This window comes from Heterocephalus glaber, unplaced genomic scaffold, assembly GCF_053883595.1.
Source record: "Heterocephalus glaber isolate CG9 unplaced genomic scaffold, H.glaber_assembly_v1.0 deba00000122, whole genome shotgun sequence".
In the NCBI taxonomy this organism is placed as follows: domain Eukaryota; kingdom Metazoa; phylum Chordata; class Mammalia; order Rodentia; family Bathyergidae; genus Heterocephalus; species Heterocephalus glaber.
In genome coordinates this window covers 70737551-70754275 of record NW_028258138.1, presented here as the reverse complement: position 1 = coordinate 70754275, position 16725 = coordinate 70737551, and the positions used below count along the sequence as shown (strand labels likewise).

At 36.4% G+C, this 16725-nt stretch overlaps 2 protein-coding genes across 5 annotated transcripts in view; one reads left to right on the top strand and one right to left on the bottom strand.

Annotated features, from left to right (window-relative positions):
* Positions 1-15961, bottom strand: part of Gtf2e1 (general transcription factor IIE subunit 1) — a 31343-nt gene extending 15382 nt beyond the window's left edge. Inside the window, exons 1-2 of one of the 2 annotated variants that reach the window (XM_004835637.3) lie at positions 15799-15961; positions 11097-11574 (exon numbers count right to left, since the gene is read on the bottom strand). In XM_004835637.3, coding sequence (XP_004835694.1) covers positions 11097-11544 — 448 coding nt within the window. In that variant the 5' untranslated portion in view covers positions 11545-11574; positions 15799-15961. Of the gene's footprint in view, positions 1-11096; positions 11575-15788 lie in introns of both variants that reach the window. The other variant, XM_004835636.3, reaches the window with a different exon arrangement.
* Rabl3 (RAB, member of RAS oncogene family like 3) overlaps positions 15953-16725 on the top strand; it is a 54341-nt gene continuing 53568 nt past the window's right edge. For 2 of the 3 annotated variants that reach the window (XM_004835638.3, XM_087209255.1), the window contains exon 1: positions 15954-16133. In XM_004835638.3, the coding sequence (XP_004835695.1) occupies positions 16088-16133 (46 nt within the window). In that variant the 5' untranslated portion in view covers positions 15954-16087. Of the gene's footprint in view, positions 16134-16725 lie in introns of all 3 variants that reach the window. The other variant, XM_013075158.3, reaches the window with a different exon arrangement.

The following is a 16725-nucleotide window of genomic DNA, read 5'->3' as shown; positions in this document are numbered from 1 at the left end:
TACCCACAGTGCTCATCCTTCAGACAGTGAAACAGCTGTTCTAACACACTTCAGCTCTCTACTCAGAAGTCACCTCAGTAAGGCCTTCCCTAGGCAACATTATCTAAAATCTCAACATTGTCCTGTTCATCCCTACCCAACAGTCCTATCCTTTTTTGGGACATTATTAGTATCCAATATATTGTTTTACTATTTAACTAATTTATTAGTTTATCCATCTTTATACATTCATGCTATATCCAATTTTTTGTGGAGTGCCCTTCTAAAATACCACTGTTTTTATGAAAACAATATATATTCCAGATCTCAGCTTTAAGAAAAACAAAACATGCTTATCCGTGTACCTTAACCCAACAGCAGTAATTTTATTTCAGAGGAGAGAGAAGGGGGAAAGAAAGAGGGGAGAGAGAAGGGAGAGGAGAAAGGGGGTGAGACTATTTTACAGAAGGAAAAAAATCTCAAAATCATAGTCCTTTACTTTGAACAAATTTATTTTCATAAGAAATAAAATAAGCATAATGTATATTCTTAAGGGACCTAAATTCTAGCGTCATTCAGATTCAGTAAAAGTTATAGAAGGGCCCATTTTGCAGTTTCGAAAAGAATGGTGTTTCTATTACTGACAAGAACTTTGAAGGGCTGAGAATTACCCTCCTTGCAGACTAACAAGTTATTCTACCACAGTGTTGTGGGTGCTGAATAATGATATAAGGTATCATTCATGATAAGAGCAAAGTGTTAATATGTAAGCCAGGCCTCAGAGACCCAATCCTTAAGAAGGGAAGGCGACAACGTACATGCAGTGGATGTGTTACAGGACAGGGAGGCAAATTTTAATAATGGGCATAAATATATCTATCCTTTTTTCTGAAGGGTGATGTTATTTTTACTGAGCATTAAGTAAACATGTTCTACAGGGAATAAACATGTTTTTTACAATTTTATTACACTAGACAGTAAGCAAATCTGCTCTTTGCTCATGAGAAACAATCTTCCAAAGTTGCCCACTATATTAACATCCTTGAAAAATATAGTCCAGAAAAAAAGGCAGTCAGTCTGTACCTCTGCTTACAAGACATGTATAACATATAACACCCATGGAGAACTGTCTCCAATAATTACCACATCTGGTAAACATTAAAAGAGAAAAGCTAGCTTGACACTCTTAAGTCCTATGTTTATCACCAAAACACAAGTTTACACAAGCTACAAATGAGAAGCAGCCTGTCAAAGCTAAATGTAGAAATCTGACATTTTATGGAAAATGACTTAAGACTAGTTTAACATACCACCAACATTTTTATGAATTTCACTAAGCATTATGAAAATAGAAATCAGCTTTCCCAAAATTAGAAGGGGTGGTGGGCTAGGAGAGAGGGAGGCACATGCTATATATATATTAAGCAGAGTAGTGATGGGATACATGAGACATTGAATCAGTCATCAAAAAGCTTAAAGTTTAGTGAAATGTATCTGGAGATAAATAAGATTAGGGACCACTGAAAAAGTAAGCATATAAGCTGGGAATGGTGGCACATGCCTGTAGTCCCAGCACTCGGGAGGCTGAGACAAGTGGAATGCTGTGAGTTTGAGGCCAGCCTAAGCTCCACAGTGAGTTCAAGGCCAGCCTGAATTACATAGTGAGACCCTGTCTTAAAAAACCAAAAAAAAAGAAGAAAAAGCACATGTTTTAGAGTTCAAAGAAACATGATTTCTAACTAAGGGCAGAAGTGAGGGCTTCTGGAGAAGGTATATCTTTTTGAGGGAGAATTTGAAAGATAAAAGATTACAGAGATCAAGGAAAGGGAAGGAGAGAACAGGACTTTCTAGATCAGTGGTGGTGAACCTATGGCATATGTGCCGTGGTGAGCTGTTTGTATCTTTGAAAGCTCTAAAAGGTTCGCCATTACTGTTCTAGATCATCATGCCTTTGATTTCTCTGCCTTAGTTGCTTATACAAATGCTCAATCTGGTAGAATTAATACTCAGGCTTGCCCCAGAGATAGAGTCAGAGGTCTAGAGTGGTGCTCAAGTATGTGAATTTTAAAGTTTCACAAGGAATTCTGATACATACCATTGGTAAAGAATTGCTGTTAGGTACGTAATCATTATGGTAAATATCACAACTCTTCTTGTAACTAAACAGCTTTATATTAAGTTGTACACACAGACTTTCCTACTTAAGAACAAGAGAAGAAATTGGAATTGAAACTCAAGGCTCCACACCATGCATAAGAACAAGACAGAACCTAGAAACAGTGAATCCAAGCCACATTGGGAATAATGAACAAACTAGATCTAATAATGTGGCACCAGAAAGAAAATAAAGGCGACAAAGATCCTATAGGCAAAGCTTGGCAAATGATGGGATTAGTAGAAAGAGGTTCCAAGATAACACCTACGTTTGATCATTTATATTTACAAACTACAAAAGAAGACAACTACTTTTACAAACATTCCCATGTATTCATCAGAAACAAGTTTGTGCAACTTATTATTCAAATCCCACTTTTAAAGAAAAGAAGTCTTTAATGTTAAGTTTACCAGATCAGCTCGAAAACAAACACCATAAAACCTGGGTTCAAATAAGAATTTGTCTGACTCAAAAGACAAAATTCATTGTATCATCCTGAATTACACATCCTTTTCCCAAATTCCTACAATTTAGCAAGCTTTCCCAACATATATACATGAACTCTCATATTTCTTAGATGGAATGGAAAGAGAAAGGATTTGCAACAAAGAATTTATTTAACAAATGTAAAGTATTCATCACACCTGGCCTATATTAACTGAGTCTTAACCTATTAGGTTTGCCGGAAGAATCAAAATATATCCAGTTGCAGATATTAGGCAATGAAAAGCGGGATAAAAAAAGAAACTTTACAGGTAAGACTTTAGGGCCATCTATTTAGCATTATAAGAATATCTCAGTTCTATGAGTCAGGGCTGGTCTAATGAACGTTTTATTACTCCAAAGAGGGAGAAAATAGAGACCTAATTGAGAGGAGGGAGAACAGGAAGAGTTCTACACCATTTTAACTTTTATTTATGTAAAAACATAAATGAAATGGGAGAGAGGGCTAAGGATTGGGAAAAAAAGAAAAAAAATTAAAAGTTCAATAAAATTCAGAAAACACAGAAGAAAATGTAAGTGGTATCTATTATGGTAGCCAAAATCATCAACTTAACTGCTTCTAACATGTTATTCACTTTATGTGAGTATTCAGTCAAGAAAATAAATATAAATAAAGCCAAAGCTTAAAAAAAACCTGCTTATCCTCCTCAGTTTGACAAAGAAAATGATTTGGAAATTTCTAATTGAGGAAAAGGACAAAGATAAAATGAGAGTATGAGTACAAGACATTAGAGTCACATCTCCAAACAACTGATTATTTAGTATTGAATTCTTTTTCTTCACTTGAGTATGATATACAATGAATAGGAAGCTAATGCCCACAATTTATTATCAAAGATTTAAAAGATGTTAGTTGCAAGTGGAATATTATTCAGGCATTTTTCCCCTACCAATTAAAAAAAATTCAAAATAAGCCCAGCTACTTTGGTATACAGCACAGTGCTGCAGTGCTGAAGCAGGAGTCATGTTGTAACACCGGTCAAGGAAATAGCAAGTATCCAGTTGCTGCTGCTGCAGAGCCCTCATTTTCCAAGGGGGTCTCATTTCCCAAGGGTTTCCAACATTCTGCTTTCCTAAGCTTAGCCAACCTGAATCAAGTACTAGTATTATAGAGGGAAAAAAAGCAGAAAGGAGGGTAAAGAAAAAAGGAGGGTGAAAAGGGGTACTGTTTTATTTTATAGGCAATTCAGGGGAAGCTTCTCTGATAGAGTAATGTATGAATGTGAAAGGGAACAAATCATGCATGTATCTAAGCAAGGGGAAAGAGCATATAAAAAGGCAAGTAAAATCCAGGCATGCTTGATACTTACAAGGCGCATCACGGTGGTTGCTGTGAATGAGTAGTGGAAATAGCTTCCCCAATTTGGAGGCAGGAATGGGGAGAGATGGGGGAATAGATAAAAGATATTATAAATGCTATTAAGGACTTTTACTTTTCTGAATGAGGGAAGAAGCCTTTGGAAAATTTTGAAGAGAAAAGTGACATGACTTAATGTACTCTTTAGAAGAGTTATTGGCTACTACAACAAATAGCCACTACGGGCACGAAGAGTAAAAGCAATGAGACTAGCTAATGAAAACAGGCCGAATGCCTTAGAATTGTACAAAACATAGGCAAGAGACAATGCCATGGAAACTGTGCCACAGGAGACTATGAAAAAACTCTGACTACAAGGTATTTTGGGTTGTTGTTACTATTTGTTTTTAACTTCTCCTCACTCAAAAAACTTCCAGAAAAAAAAACAACAAAACACAAAAGGCAATTCACAGTTCTACACTGAAAATAAGTAGCTAGGACTCCTAGGATTTTAGTGAGATAAAGATAAAACTATAAAACTTCAAGATAATAACATTAACATGTGATTAATTTTGCTGTACTGAAAAACACAACAACCATATACCTTAAGAAGTATATTTGGACATTGTTTCCCCGCCAACTAGAATATTTTATGAATTATATATATATTGGTAAAGGTAGTAAATTGAGGAACTTGGGAAAATAAGACTGCTTAAAATTAAACAGAGCATATTTTCTATGTGAAAACTACTATAAACAGAGATTTTAATTCGTAACCAAGGCTTTCAAATTAATCAAAAGTGATTAACATCATCCTCTAGAAGCAGTGATAAAACAACCAAGCTTCTCCATTCTTTTAAAATGTCAACTACTTCCAAATAGGAGTGGTATGAAATTAGAGTTGACTGAAACCATATATGGTTATACAAGAGACTGAACTTAAATTTTACACATGCTAAAAGAAGGCCTAAAATGCTTTGCCCAAGGTATAATTTATTAAATAGTCCAAGATTAGAGGCCAGGGCTTTGAAATCTTAACATATTGCCATTTTACTGTCTTACAGCTAGTGCTTAAAAAACAAAATACAAAGCCCTTCTGGCAGTGATATGTTCACTGAACATACTGTTATGGAAAAGGACCATGTAGTAAGAACCATGCTCTAAAAAAAAGTACAATAGTATGAATTGATCAAACATTAGTAACCATAAGCTGTTACACAACATATTTAAGAATCATCTTTCCTTGTTATATTTCAAAAGGGTGGGAGGGGGGGATGAGAGCTCCAAGGACTAGAATGATAACCTTAAACCATTAACAGTTGTTTAGGTAGAGAAAGACTGTGACTGGAAACTGGGTTGAGTGAGATGGTCAACCAGAGGAAAACCCAGGCTGCCTCAGTCTACATTCTTCTCTATTTTAGTCTTTAATAAGTTTATATACACATAGTACTTACAAGTTTTTATAAACAAAACATTTTATTTTTTTTTTGGTGTGGTGCTGGTGATCAAACTCAGAACCTCATGGAAGCTAAGCAAGTGCTCTACCACTGAGTTATATCTCTAGGCCCAACAAATGTTATCTGACCCTTCTGAAATCACTCAATTCTCTTCTAATAAATATGCAGTTATATAGTCATTCTGGGCTATTCTTGAAAGCATCATCAGAACTTTTCCTACAAGTTTTACGACTCAGAATATTCAGAGGGATATTCATTAAAATGTTAAGTCAAATGTTGGAAGTCTCAAAAAGTCAGTCATCTTTTAATTCTAATTTCCAAACTATTTTCATAAAGGAAATTTCTTTAGTTTAATTGAATAAGGAAAAAATACATAAAAAAAAACTGCTACTATCTACTAAGACACATAACAGCAACATTTCATATCATGATTTACCTATAATAAAAAGAATTTGAAAAATCCCTTAATATTCACTGTAGAACATATAAGACTGCAAAAATATTCATGGGCATGTTAAAAGCCAAAAACAGCAGAGTTAGTATTTTTTTTAATTCAGAAAATCTCAAATGTATTAATGATATACCCAATACAATCCCTTCTTCTCTCTCAAAAAATTAAATTTGTCAATGAAATTGACTTCAGCCTTCTCTCAAATGGGCATTTACCTAGATTTGGTATAATCATCCTTTGTTCCTAAATTCTAGATCTCACTATAGAGGAGTAAAAAATGTATTATGCTTGGGGTGGGACAAAAAAATGATAATCTGAAAATGTCTGAAGTCTTAATGCAGTGTATGGTGGTGCACATCTGTAATTCCAACACTTTTCAAGCCTGGGGCAGGTGGATCACAAGTTCAAACTCAACCTGGACAACTTAGTGAGACCCTATCTCAAAATAAAAAAGGAGCTTGGACGTACCTCAGTGCAATGGTCTTGGGTTCAATTCCTAGTACAGAAGGGAATAAAAACAGTTTGTGGTCCTAATATGAATATTTGAAAGATCATAATCAAGTTAAGTGTTGTATGCCAGCATCAAAACAAACTCTCCACAAATAAAACAGCTCTATTTTAGCATCAAAATACAAAAAAACATAAAGCACAAAGGCTTTAAAAGGGATTTCAAATTCTCAAGATGAAAAGCAGCAGAATTTTTAAAATTTAGACAAAGGTGTGAGATAGAGGAGGATAGATGAGGGAAGAAACTTGTACCTTGCTGTTTTCTATTATTTGTTTTTATATAGCTATTTAACTGATTCTAATAATCACTTTTTCTACCCTTTCATCTCCCCAGCCAATTGCACACCTTTAAACTTTCCGGTATAATTTTCTACTTAACCCATCCTGGGCAAAATTTCAGAAGACTGAGGCCTCAGCAATTGAGCAAACAGTCTTAGATTTCTTTTTGTTTGTCTGTGCTTTCAGCACTTCAAGAACTAAAAACACTGCTTACAAGACATCTCCTGTCCAACATATTGAGAGATGAAGGCAGAATCAAGTAGTTTGCCCTATGAAGGCAAACATCATTAACAAGTCTTTGAGAGTCTCACAAATATGGGACCCTAATAATTTAAAAATGCATTTAAAAGAAATAGAAAATAAATTTCAATGATATAGGGGTCAGACAACTGATTTGTCTAAACCAAAAAAATTTATTGGCAGTCATGAGGGAAGAAGGAACTCATGATTTAACCCCAAGTTTAACTACAAATATTCCATGTAGATACAAAGTTTATTTGAATATTCCAAGTACCTCAGAACTCATTATCTATTCCACTGTTAGCTATTTTTAAAGTTATTAGAGACTTAGTTATTAAAGATTTCTGCATGCTGATTCTAAAACCTATTGTTTCTAAAATACATGCTCAGGGAGTTACACAAAACTAAGCTCAATCTCCAAAGACTATGATATTCTTCCCTAATATTCAGTCTCAAAGATCCTAGCACTTCATGCACTTGTAGATTTATGCATTATATTACTTTGTAAGAAGTGTAGGAAAACATAGGAATGATGCAGGTGGCATCCACACAATCATTTTATGAGTTGAACTACACAATCTCTCAATTCCTATTTTTAAGATTTGTTAAATATATATTTATATTATTTTAAAAAATTAAAATTGTTTTTCATCTCCAAGTTTATTTAAAATGAGATTCTGTGGTCTCTAGATAAATTCAGTAATATGGGCCTCCAAACTATTTCTAATTCAAACACCTAATAATTTTACTTCACCCACAATAAAACTTCAGTGTCATATGTGCTTTTATGGAAGCTGTAAAAGTACATTCTTTTGCCCAATAATCCTACTACTGACAATTAGTAAGGAAACACTTTAACAAGAATAAAATGTAAGATAGACAAAGGCTTAAAGCACCTCATTTATACCAGTAGAAAATAGATAAAATCAAAGCACCCAGAAGGGATAGTAAGGAAATGGGAAATTCTATCTATTAAAACATATTTTGAACACTAACTAGAAACAAGAGTTTGGTACATTAAGGAACCAAGTGATAACAAACTATTCTAGACCATGATTAAACCCAAAGGTAATATGCAAAAGGTGGTGGTTTTGTGATTTTTTTTTCGAATTTTCTGATATTATGGCTGTATAATTTTAAATTAAAAATGGAAAATATAAAGCTACTTCTGTATCACTCAACCTTAACACCTAAAAATAAATATGACATGTTATTGAACTTAACTTAGAAGTACCATTAACTAAATCACCTGTGGGGCTGAGCTGCCAAAATAGAAATACAAAGTCTATTTAAAGAGAGTGAACACCAAAGGTAAAATTGGAAAGGCAAGTATGGCGAAAACCTACAAGCTGTAAACTGAAATAGAGAGATCACTGGCCTGTATGGCAATTGACACTGGTAAAATAATCCTTGCTGAGCTCAGAGTCTTGAACCCAAAACTGTCAGGTGCTCTTCAGGAGCTCATTTAAGAGTCACCACCATTGGTGAGAAAGCTACCCACAAACTTAAGAACTTTTAAATCAGAAAAACAAAGTGTAGAAGGCTTTAAATCTAATTCCTGAATGTTCCCTAATGGCAGGGATAAACTAGTTTAACCTTAGACCTGCTGAAAAAGGAATAAAGTAGCAGTTATCTCCATCATTTTGCCAGACACATGTTCAGAAATAATATCAATCTCCAATAGCAACCAGGAAATAGGATTAGGTTTACGCAGTACTGAGGTTAGAATGAAAACTGCAGTCTCCCAATTTAGACAGTGCAGAAAAATCTTCCCCTCCCCTGCCACACATACAAAATGCTTATTTCATTTTCACAATGGAGGAGATGGAAACCAAGCAAAACAGGACAGAAGAGAAACACTGTAGATTTCTAAAGACAATGTACAGATCAATGAAGAGTATCAAGGTATTAAGAGTTAAAAACAAAAACAACAATAAAAAAAACACACCAGAACTAAGTAAGTAGATGGGGGCCTAATAACAACTTAGCACATTCTCTCTTTCAAGGAAAATTCAATGAAGGCTAAATCATAATCAAAAGGTGGGTTCATTCTCAGAACTAGGGTCCCTAATGATTATAAATTTTCAATCATAATAACTCTGAATATGCTGGGAGAAAAGAACTGCCAATCGAACATATTAGTACAGGCTGATCAGGGAACCCTCCATTGGAATAACATCAAGGTAAGTGATGTTTTCTTGCTCTCTACCACTCCTTCTTTCTATTTTCATACTGCCAACAGCCCTCATATTAAAAATATAGCTGTTGTTCAGATGGACCACAACCAGATTTCACCATGTTATCTTTCTTTCCGATGAGATCAGGCATGTTCACAGTGGCATGACCGTAGATGCCTTTTAGCTTTTTTTTCAAAACAAATGTTTTCATGTCTCTTTTTAGTCTATCTCAACTCACTGATTCGAATAACTCTGGCTATATCTGGATATCTGGCTAGTTCTTCTACAACCTATGAATCATAGCTATCATGGCTAGGTTCATTTGGGCACTAACCATAGATGAAATGCAAAGAGCATCTTAGATCAGTCTCCTAAATAATGGCATACAAATAGTGGATTCATTTCCTTTTGGAAAGTTTCATGAAATTAACTAAGACTCAAATGATGAATAAATGTAGTAGAAGCATTATTACTTCAGATTATCCTGTCTGAGGAACTGGATAACACCTTCCACTGCAGTCAAGGATGATGAAGACAGGACCATTGTAACACCAATATCTGCAGAGAATCACAAAACCAAAACCCATAGCTCTTTAAGAAATCTGTTAGAGTAAATGGCAAAAATCACAAGCCCTTTCTAGTCTATTGTGAGTTCTAGCTATATTCCACAATCTTCCTCCTTTATAGAATACTCAGGCAATTCTTATAAGCAGGATCTTATAACCAAGATCTTCTTATAACCAAGATCCCTCCTAATAAAGACTTTTCAGGGTAAATAGGTTCAAACAAGTTTTTAATAACAAAATGACAATTTTTTAAGTGATTTTTTTTCATCCAAAATAAATGCATCACAGCAAATAAGGACAAAGTAAAGGTCACAGGCTCAACAGCTCTTTTTGTTAATAATCTAAATTGATTTTGGGGTTACTTCCATTTAAACATTTTAAAAAATTCTATAAAATGTACCTTATATAACATATACAAATATTAGAAAATTAAGCATGTTTACAAATATGTAATTTTTAAAACAAAATATTTCATGTAGAAAAATTTATATTAAAATTTTCAATGTAAAATTAAGCTAAAAATTATGAAATTATCAATTAAAAATTTAAAACTCTTTAAAACTAAAGGTTAACTAACCTCTACTCTCAAGTTCCATCATAACAAAGGAATAATCTAATTTAACAGTATAAGTCCTTCTATAGATTTTACCTCTAGAAAATAAGGCAAAATTGATCCACTGGGTAATTAACTACAGTCTTTTTTCTAGTTTAAAAACAAGACAAAATAACTCTGCAACCCAGCACTTTAAAATTTCTCATGCTAATGACAGATATATTGTATTTTTGGAAAATACATTTTTTGTAAATTGTATTGATAAGAAAAATCTTTGAAATTAAAAGGTGTTAAATGAGGTGAATTATACATGTTGTTGAAACTCTTCCATTGGTGCATGGTTAAGAAGCAGTAAATATCCATTAATTAATTTAGAAAGGGCTCCCTCTTATTTTATCTCAGTAACTCTCACTTATCCCTTCCATCTTAGTTGTTACTTAACTTCTCCCAGAGGTCTTCCCTAAATTCAGATTATATGCCCTAATTATGTATGCCTGATAGCACTTTTTACTTCCACTAACAAAACATAGATACATTGTAGTGTAACTAGATGATCTGTAGAGAATGGCACAAATAGGTGCTCAAATACTTGCTGAAAGAAGAGGTCAAAAGTAAAGTGAGAATAGCCTTGGAGTGGTAGAAGTCAGTCCTTCAGATTAGGCTGTAGCAGTAAATAAGGGGTGAGGTTAGGAGTAGAAACAGAAAAGCCATAGATAGAAAAATCCCTTGGATAAATCTACTCCCTTGTGAAGAAGTCTTTGCAAAAACTTCTCAAAGCATAAACAACCAGCTCAGTACAATTGACTACTGATTCACACCAATCCATTCACTTTTAAAAGGTACATGCTTGGCTTAAAAACTAGATGAATCAATTTAAGAAAATGGGTTCACATCGTATTTCACTTGATTCACAAACTGGATTAAGGCTCACCTGTCATGGGATCAAAGAGCTGATTAGCTTCTAAGTCTGTGAAAGTACTACTACAGACAGGACATTTGAAGGAAGCCCGGTTGGTGGAATCTCTCTCATCCGTTTCAATCCTCCTTCTCATGTGGTCTAGTTTATATTTTACTACATTAACAAGAGTACGATAATTGATAAAGTAGTAGTTATGGCGAGTGGTTTTTCCATCTGCAGCAGTCTCTACTCTCATTCTGCATTTGATGAACTTGTCTCCCTTTAAATTATTCAAAACTGATCGAAGTTGCTTCCGATCAAACTTGAGTAGCTCCAGCATATCCTCCTCTTTCACACAGGGGTTCCGAATCAAGATGTCCAAGGCCAACACATGCTCGATGCCATAAAAACCCCGGATCACGTACTTGGCTAACCTCTTCAATGCTGCTGGAACCTCGGTGAGGACATCTGGGTCTGCCATCTTTAGCAGCAAATTTCAACTTTATATATACTGAATTCAGAAAAAAAGATTAGTAGGCATGAGGACATGATAATTATTTTAAATCTAGAATAATTAATATGTTACTAATAGCTAGTAGCTACTATTTTGGAGTGCCACAAAGGTATTCAAACATTGCTTTAAAAGACTTCTAATACCTAAACATTTAACGGGGAAGAACAGTTTTCCTCTATAATGCACAAAAGCTTATATCTAAAAATTGAATATATTTCTTTTTTTTTTTTTTGGTACCAAGGATCGAACTTTGGACCTCACACTTGCCAGGCAGGCGCTCTGCTGCTGAGCTAAACCCCCAACCTGAATATATTTCTTATATGGTTACTTTCATGATTGACAGTGCTCAATTTTAAAAAATGGCTTATTTATAACAATGACATATTATATCAAGCCCACTTTATTTCAGAATGAGAAACACAGAAATACATTTTTTCCCCCAGTACTAGAGACTGACTCCAGGGCCTTCACACCTAGCTACATCACCAGCTCTTTTTTAATTTTTTACCTTGAGACAGAGTCTCACTAAGTTGCTAGTTGCACAGGCTGGTTTCAAATTTGCAGTCCTCCTGCCTCAGCCTTCCAGAGTGTTGGGATTATAGACATACTCCACCAGGCCTGCTATAATTCTTAATATTCTCTAGGAACACTGGAAACCTCCTGAGAAATCCCAAAATTAGCACATCTTTAAAGTGTTTATGTTTCCTTTCTTGAGTAAAATTTTTCTACCAAGACTGGAGAAAGTTTTAAAGGATCATGCTTTCACAATAAAATCACAACAATCAATACCATAAGTAATCACCAGTTGGGACTTTGGCAAAATCATTAACTGTTGTAAATCTGAAAGAAATCAACACTTAGATCCAGACAGTTTTACCAACCTTGAAAAGTGAAATCTGATAATTAAGTAAACACCATCTTGTTATTTTAAAAGGTGGTGGTGGTGGTAGGGAGGAGATATCCTTAAATACCAGGTTCCTTATAGGACAAAACAGAAACTACACACGCCTAGTTTCCATGTCATAGTGGAAAGCTGTCCTCACAAAGTCCCAAACTGGCACATGTTTCTGTGTTTTGGTAGCTGTATAGGCCTGACCAAACCCTTTAAATAACTTTTAAGTCATAATTTATCCTCTACAAAGTAAAGATAATGGTGGTGTTGTGATTAATAAATGAAAATATAAGTAAAGTGTGCAGGAAGGACAAAGAACACCTTCCATACCAATTTAAGACAGTCCAAAGTACAAATGGCCAGGCTCTCCACAGACTACATCTGGTGAAATCTCCCTAAGATTAGAGAGATTTTTAACAAGAGTACCCCACTGAACTACATCAATGAGGAATAATATTCTATCATTAAAACTAGTTTCAACTGAACCTCTCATTTGAAATCAGTGGTTACCCACAACATCAGATTTAATGCTCCTTTCTATAAGAGATATTTTTATAAACACTGTACCATACCATAAAGAAATTCCTATATAACCAAGCTATACACATATTTCGGGTTTAAAAAAACATACATACACACACACACACACACACACACACACACACACACACATATAGTCTGCCTCAAATAAAGGAAAAATTAAAGGGAGGAGTCAGTTGCAATAACATATACACTTGTTTATAAATACTCAGGTGTAACTATATACAAGGGGAGATAACAAAGTAACACCTAGATCCACACCAGCATCCAAGATCCTTCTTGTCACCCTAGGCATTAAGGATATCTGTATTCAATACTAAAAGAATAATAGCACATTACTGAACCTATTTTGGTCTCCTTTCCCAGTTAGTCTATACAATGTACTTAAACTCAGCTTTGGTTTTCTGTTGTTTGCACATTTGCCAGTCGGCAGAATACAATAAATGGTTTCAGAAATGTCCAAAGACCAAAGAATAACAGACAAATGTCAATATAACCTATATTTTCAGTATTACTTCCTACTATTGCTTTCTCCTCCCCTTCCCCCATACACTCAATGCACCAGATCAGTGATTCTCAAGCCTGGCTGTATAGCAGAATCATCTGGGGAGTATTTAATACTAATCCTGGCCCCTAGTCTCAGAAGTTTTGTTTCAGCTGGTCTGGGAGGGCCAGATAAGGCATCACACTAATTTAAAACACTTTCTTAAGATGACTCTAATATGAAGCAAAAGTCCTGATTGCTGCTCTAGACAATCTTTGTCCCTAGCTATTATATGTCTTGCCGATGCACATCCTGCCTGGAGAGGTCCCTGTGCCATTTAATTGTTCAGCCTGTTCCCTGTGCCTAGGGACCTCTAAAGATTAGAGCAAGGGAGTGGAATTAAGGACTCTGCAATCAAAAAGTCTAGGGTTTTGAATCCCAGTTCCACTTTTGGGGGGGGAGGAGGGAGGTACTGAGGATTGAACACAGGGCCTTTGCACTGACCCACATACCTAGCCTTCTCCCCTTTAGAGACTGGGTCTTGTTAAGCCACTTCTTATACTGTGACACCAGAAAATCCTCAGCCTCAATTTCTTCTTATATAAAGAGTAATAAATAGTGTCTCTATCAGTTGATGAATGGACTAAATGCAATTAAAAACTCTTTACTTCCAGACACTGTAACCAAGAAAAGTACTGTGGAAATAGGTAACACCTGAAGAGTAACTTTGGAAGGAATGAAGTGTTCATTATGAGAAGTCTAACTTCGCGGATAAAACATAACATATTCCTCTGAAAATGCCTAGCAAGTAGCTGAACAAATAAAACTGGAGCTCAGGAATGAGGTCAAGCTGTATTTTGAAATCCTCTCCCTGACCACTGTCTTATCTTCTCCACCACCTCCCATTTCCCATTCAAGCTGCATCTCCTAATTCAATCTCTAGATTTCTTAACTTAAGACAGAGGTGTAAAAGGCAGGCAATACACATTGTTTTATCCAAGGAATGTTTTGAACATTTTGTGAATTCGCTGTCAACATTTAAAAATTATGGGTTTGCATAAATTTCAACTTCCAGCTCCTCTTGAAAACTAGAAATATCTGAGCAAAAAGTAAGCCTACATTTCCACATGGAAACAATAAGCTGAAGCTGAATAGCAGTTCACACTTAGAAAAGGCACTTGTCTGGTTTTTGGAGATTTGAGTGTGTGATCTCTAAGAGTCCTCGTTTCCTTTTTTATCTTTAGAGTCTATCAGTCATCGTCCAAAGTCACCTATCCCCATCCCCAGTCCAGACCCACAGGTATTGTAATCATACAAACACCCAGGCACAAAGTTAGGGAAATAAAGTTGAAAGGAACAACTGTCAATCTGTTACCCAGAGACACCAGCATACTCTCAAATGCAGGAGCCACATATGCTTTCTCTCTGCTCCTGAAGCTAGGTCCAAACTCCTTTTTCCTATTCATCCGTCAAGTCTCAAGTGTCATTTTCTTGCAGAGGCCTTCCCAGGCCCCTTGTGGTAGCATAGAATAATCTCCTTTTATACATCCTCATATCTCTTTCCCATTCTTGTACTTGCTGCATGACTATGTCTAAGACCAGGGGCTTCATCATGTTCACCAAGGAACTTCGAGCATCGGTGGCTAGTCAAGTACTTACAAAAAACTTTCAATACATCTCCTAGCCACGTGTTCTTCCAACATGCCCATTTTAACAACTTCCTCACGTTCACTTGTTCCATTCTTGCTTCGCTAATAGAAAAAGACAACTGTAAGCCACCCTCTTTTTTTAACTAACTTTAAGCAGGAGGTGACTGGATCAAATTTGTGGTTTTAAAAAAAATGCTGAGTTCAGGGAGGAGAATAAAAGGAAAAAGGAGCGGATGCAAGGTGTTCAATTAGATTATTCCAACATACTACTATTCTAGTTCTGGATGAACTTGGATTCTACACATTTGGCTGCAGTTTTCTGTTACTGTACAGGCTGTATTTCACAACACGCTCCATCTTCACACATAAAAAGCGGCACAAACCGTGAAGTCCGAGTTGGGATCAATAGTGTTCAGTTCTCCCCACACAAGACCCCGAGACGCTCCCTCAGACTAACCCACATGGGTCCAGGGCCACACACATGCACGGCGCAGCTAAGTTTGTCCTATCCGAGGTCGCACATGGGCAGCTCCCGGGTCAGTGATTCTTTGGAGGACCAAGGCGAGAGGGTGCCTAGCGAGACAGGAGTAAATAAAGAGGAGAGAGACGCCAGGCCAGGGAACTGGGAACAAGGAATAAGGTTTACCGAAATTTACCGAAGCGAATCCAGGAACACTCCCCTACTACAGCTTCCCTCTGCTTCTCAACTACCGGCTTACAGGAGCACACGCCATCTGTGCGACAAAGAAAACGCTTTATTCCTGCGACCAGCCTTGGTAAACCCACTCCCTTTAACCAGACGGGCCAATAAGCACAGTGAAGCCTTCAATCAAGACTGTCGAACTCTGAGCGGCCAATGAAATTGAAGGCTCCTGATCCCCATGCCGCTCTCTGATTGGTCTAGAATCCCGGAACAGGCGTTAACCAAGAGGAGGCAGTGGTAAGATGGCATCCCTGGATCGGGTGAAAGTACTGGTGTTGGGAGACTCAGGTAAGTGACCTAACACAACTCTGTAGCTCCGCACACTTTTGAGTTAGCCAACACCCCACACCTTTCACTGCTTATGGCTCTTAAGTCCATGGTTGAAGTTCTTCTCAAGGACTAAAGACTACACTTCCCAGGGGACTTTGCTCCATTTGACAAACTGGTGGCGGCATCGCGCTGGGGGCGGGCGGGGCGAGGAGCGCTGACATTTTCAGCCTTCGCTGGCTTCCACCTCGTTCTGATGGGTGGCCATAGTCTAGAGCATGTTGTCAGTTGGCTTATTTTTAAAAGTATCCAGGTTTGGGTATTGCTTTAGCCCCTTGGTAAGCATGCAGAAGTTAGTAGGGCCGTGCCTTTCTAGAGATTTTGTTCCTTAAATCAACTAAGAATGACGCAGACAAGCAAGCACTTTGCATGTATTAACTCATTTAATTCTAAGATCAGACCCGTAAATCCATTTTAAAGATGAGAAAAATGAGGCAGACAGCTGCAAATAACAGAACTAGTTTGAACCCAGAGTCCACATACTTAAATATTAAGCTGTATTACGCAATGAAATGTTAAGTGGTGGTCTTGGGTTCCTTGTTTTCCTTGTTCT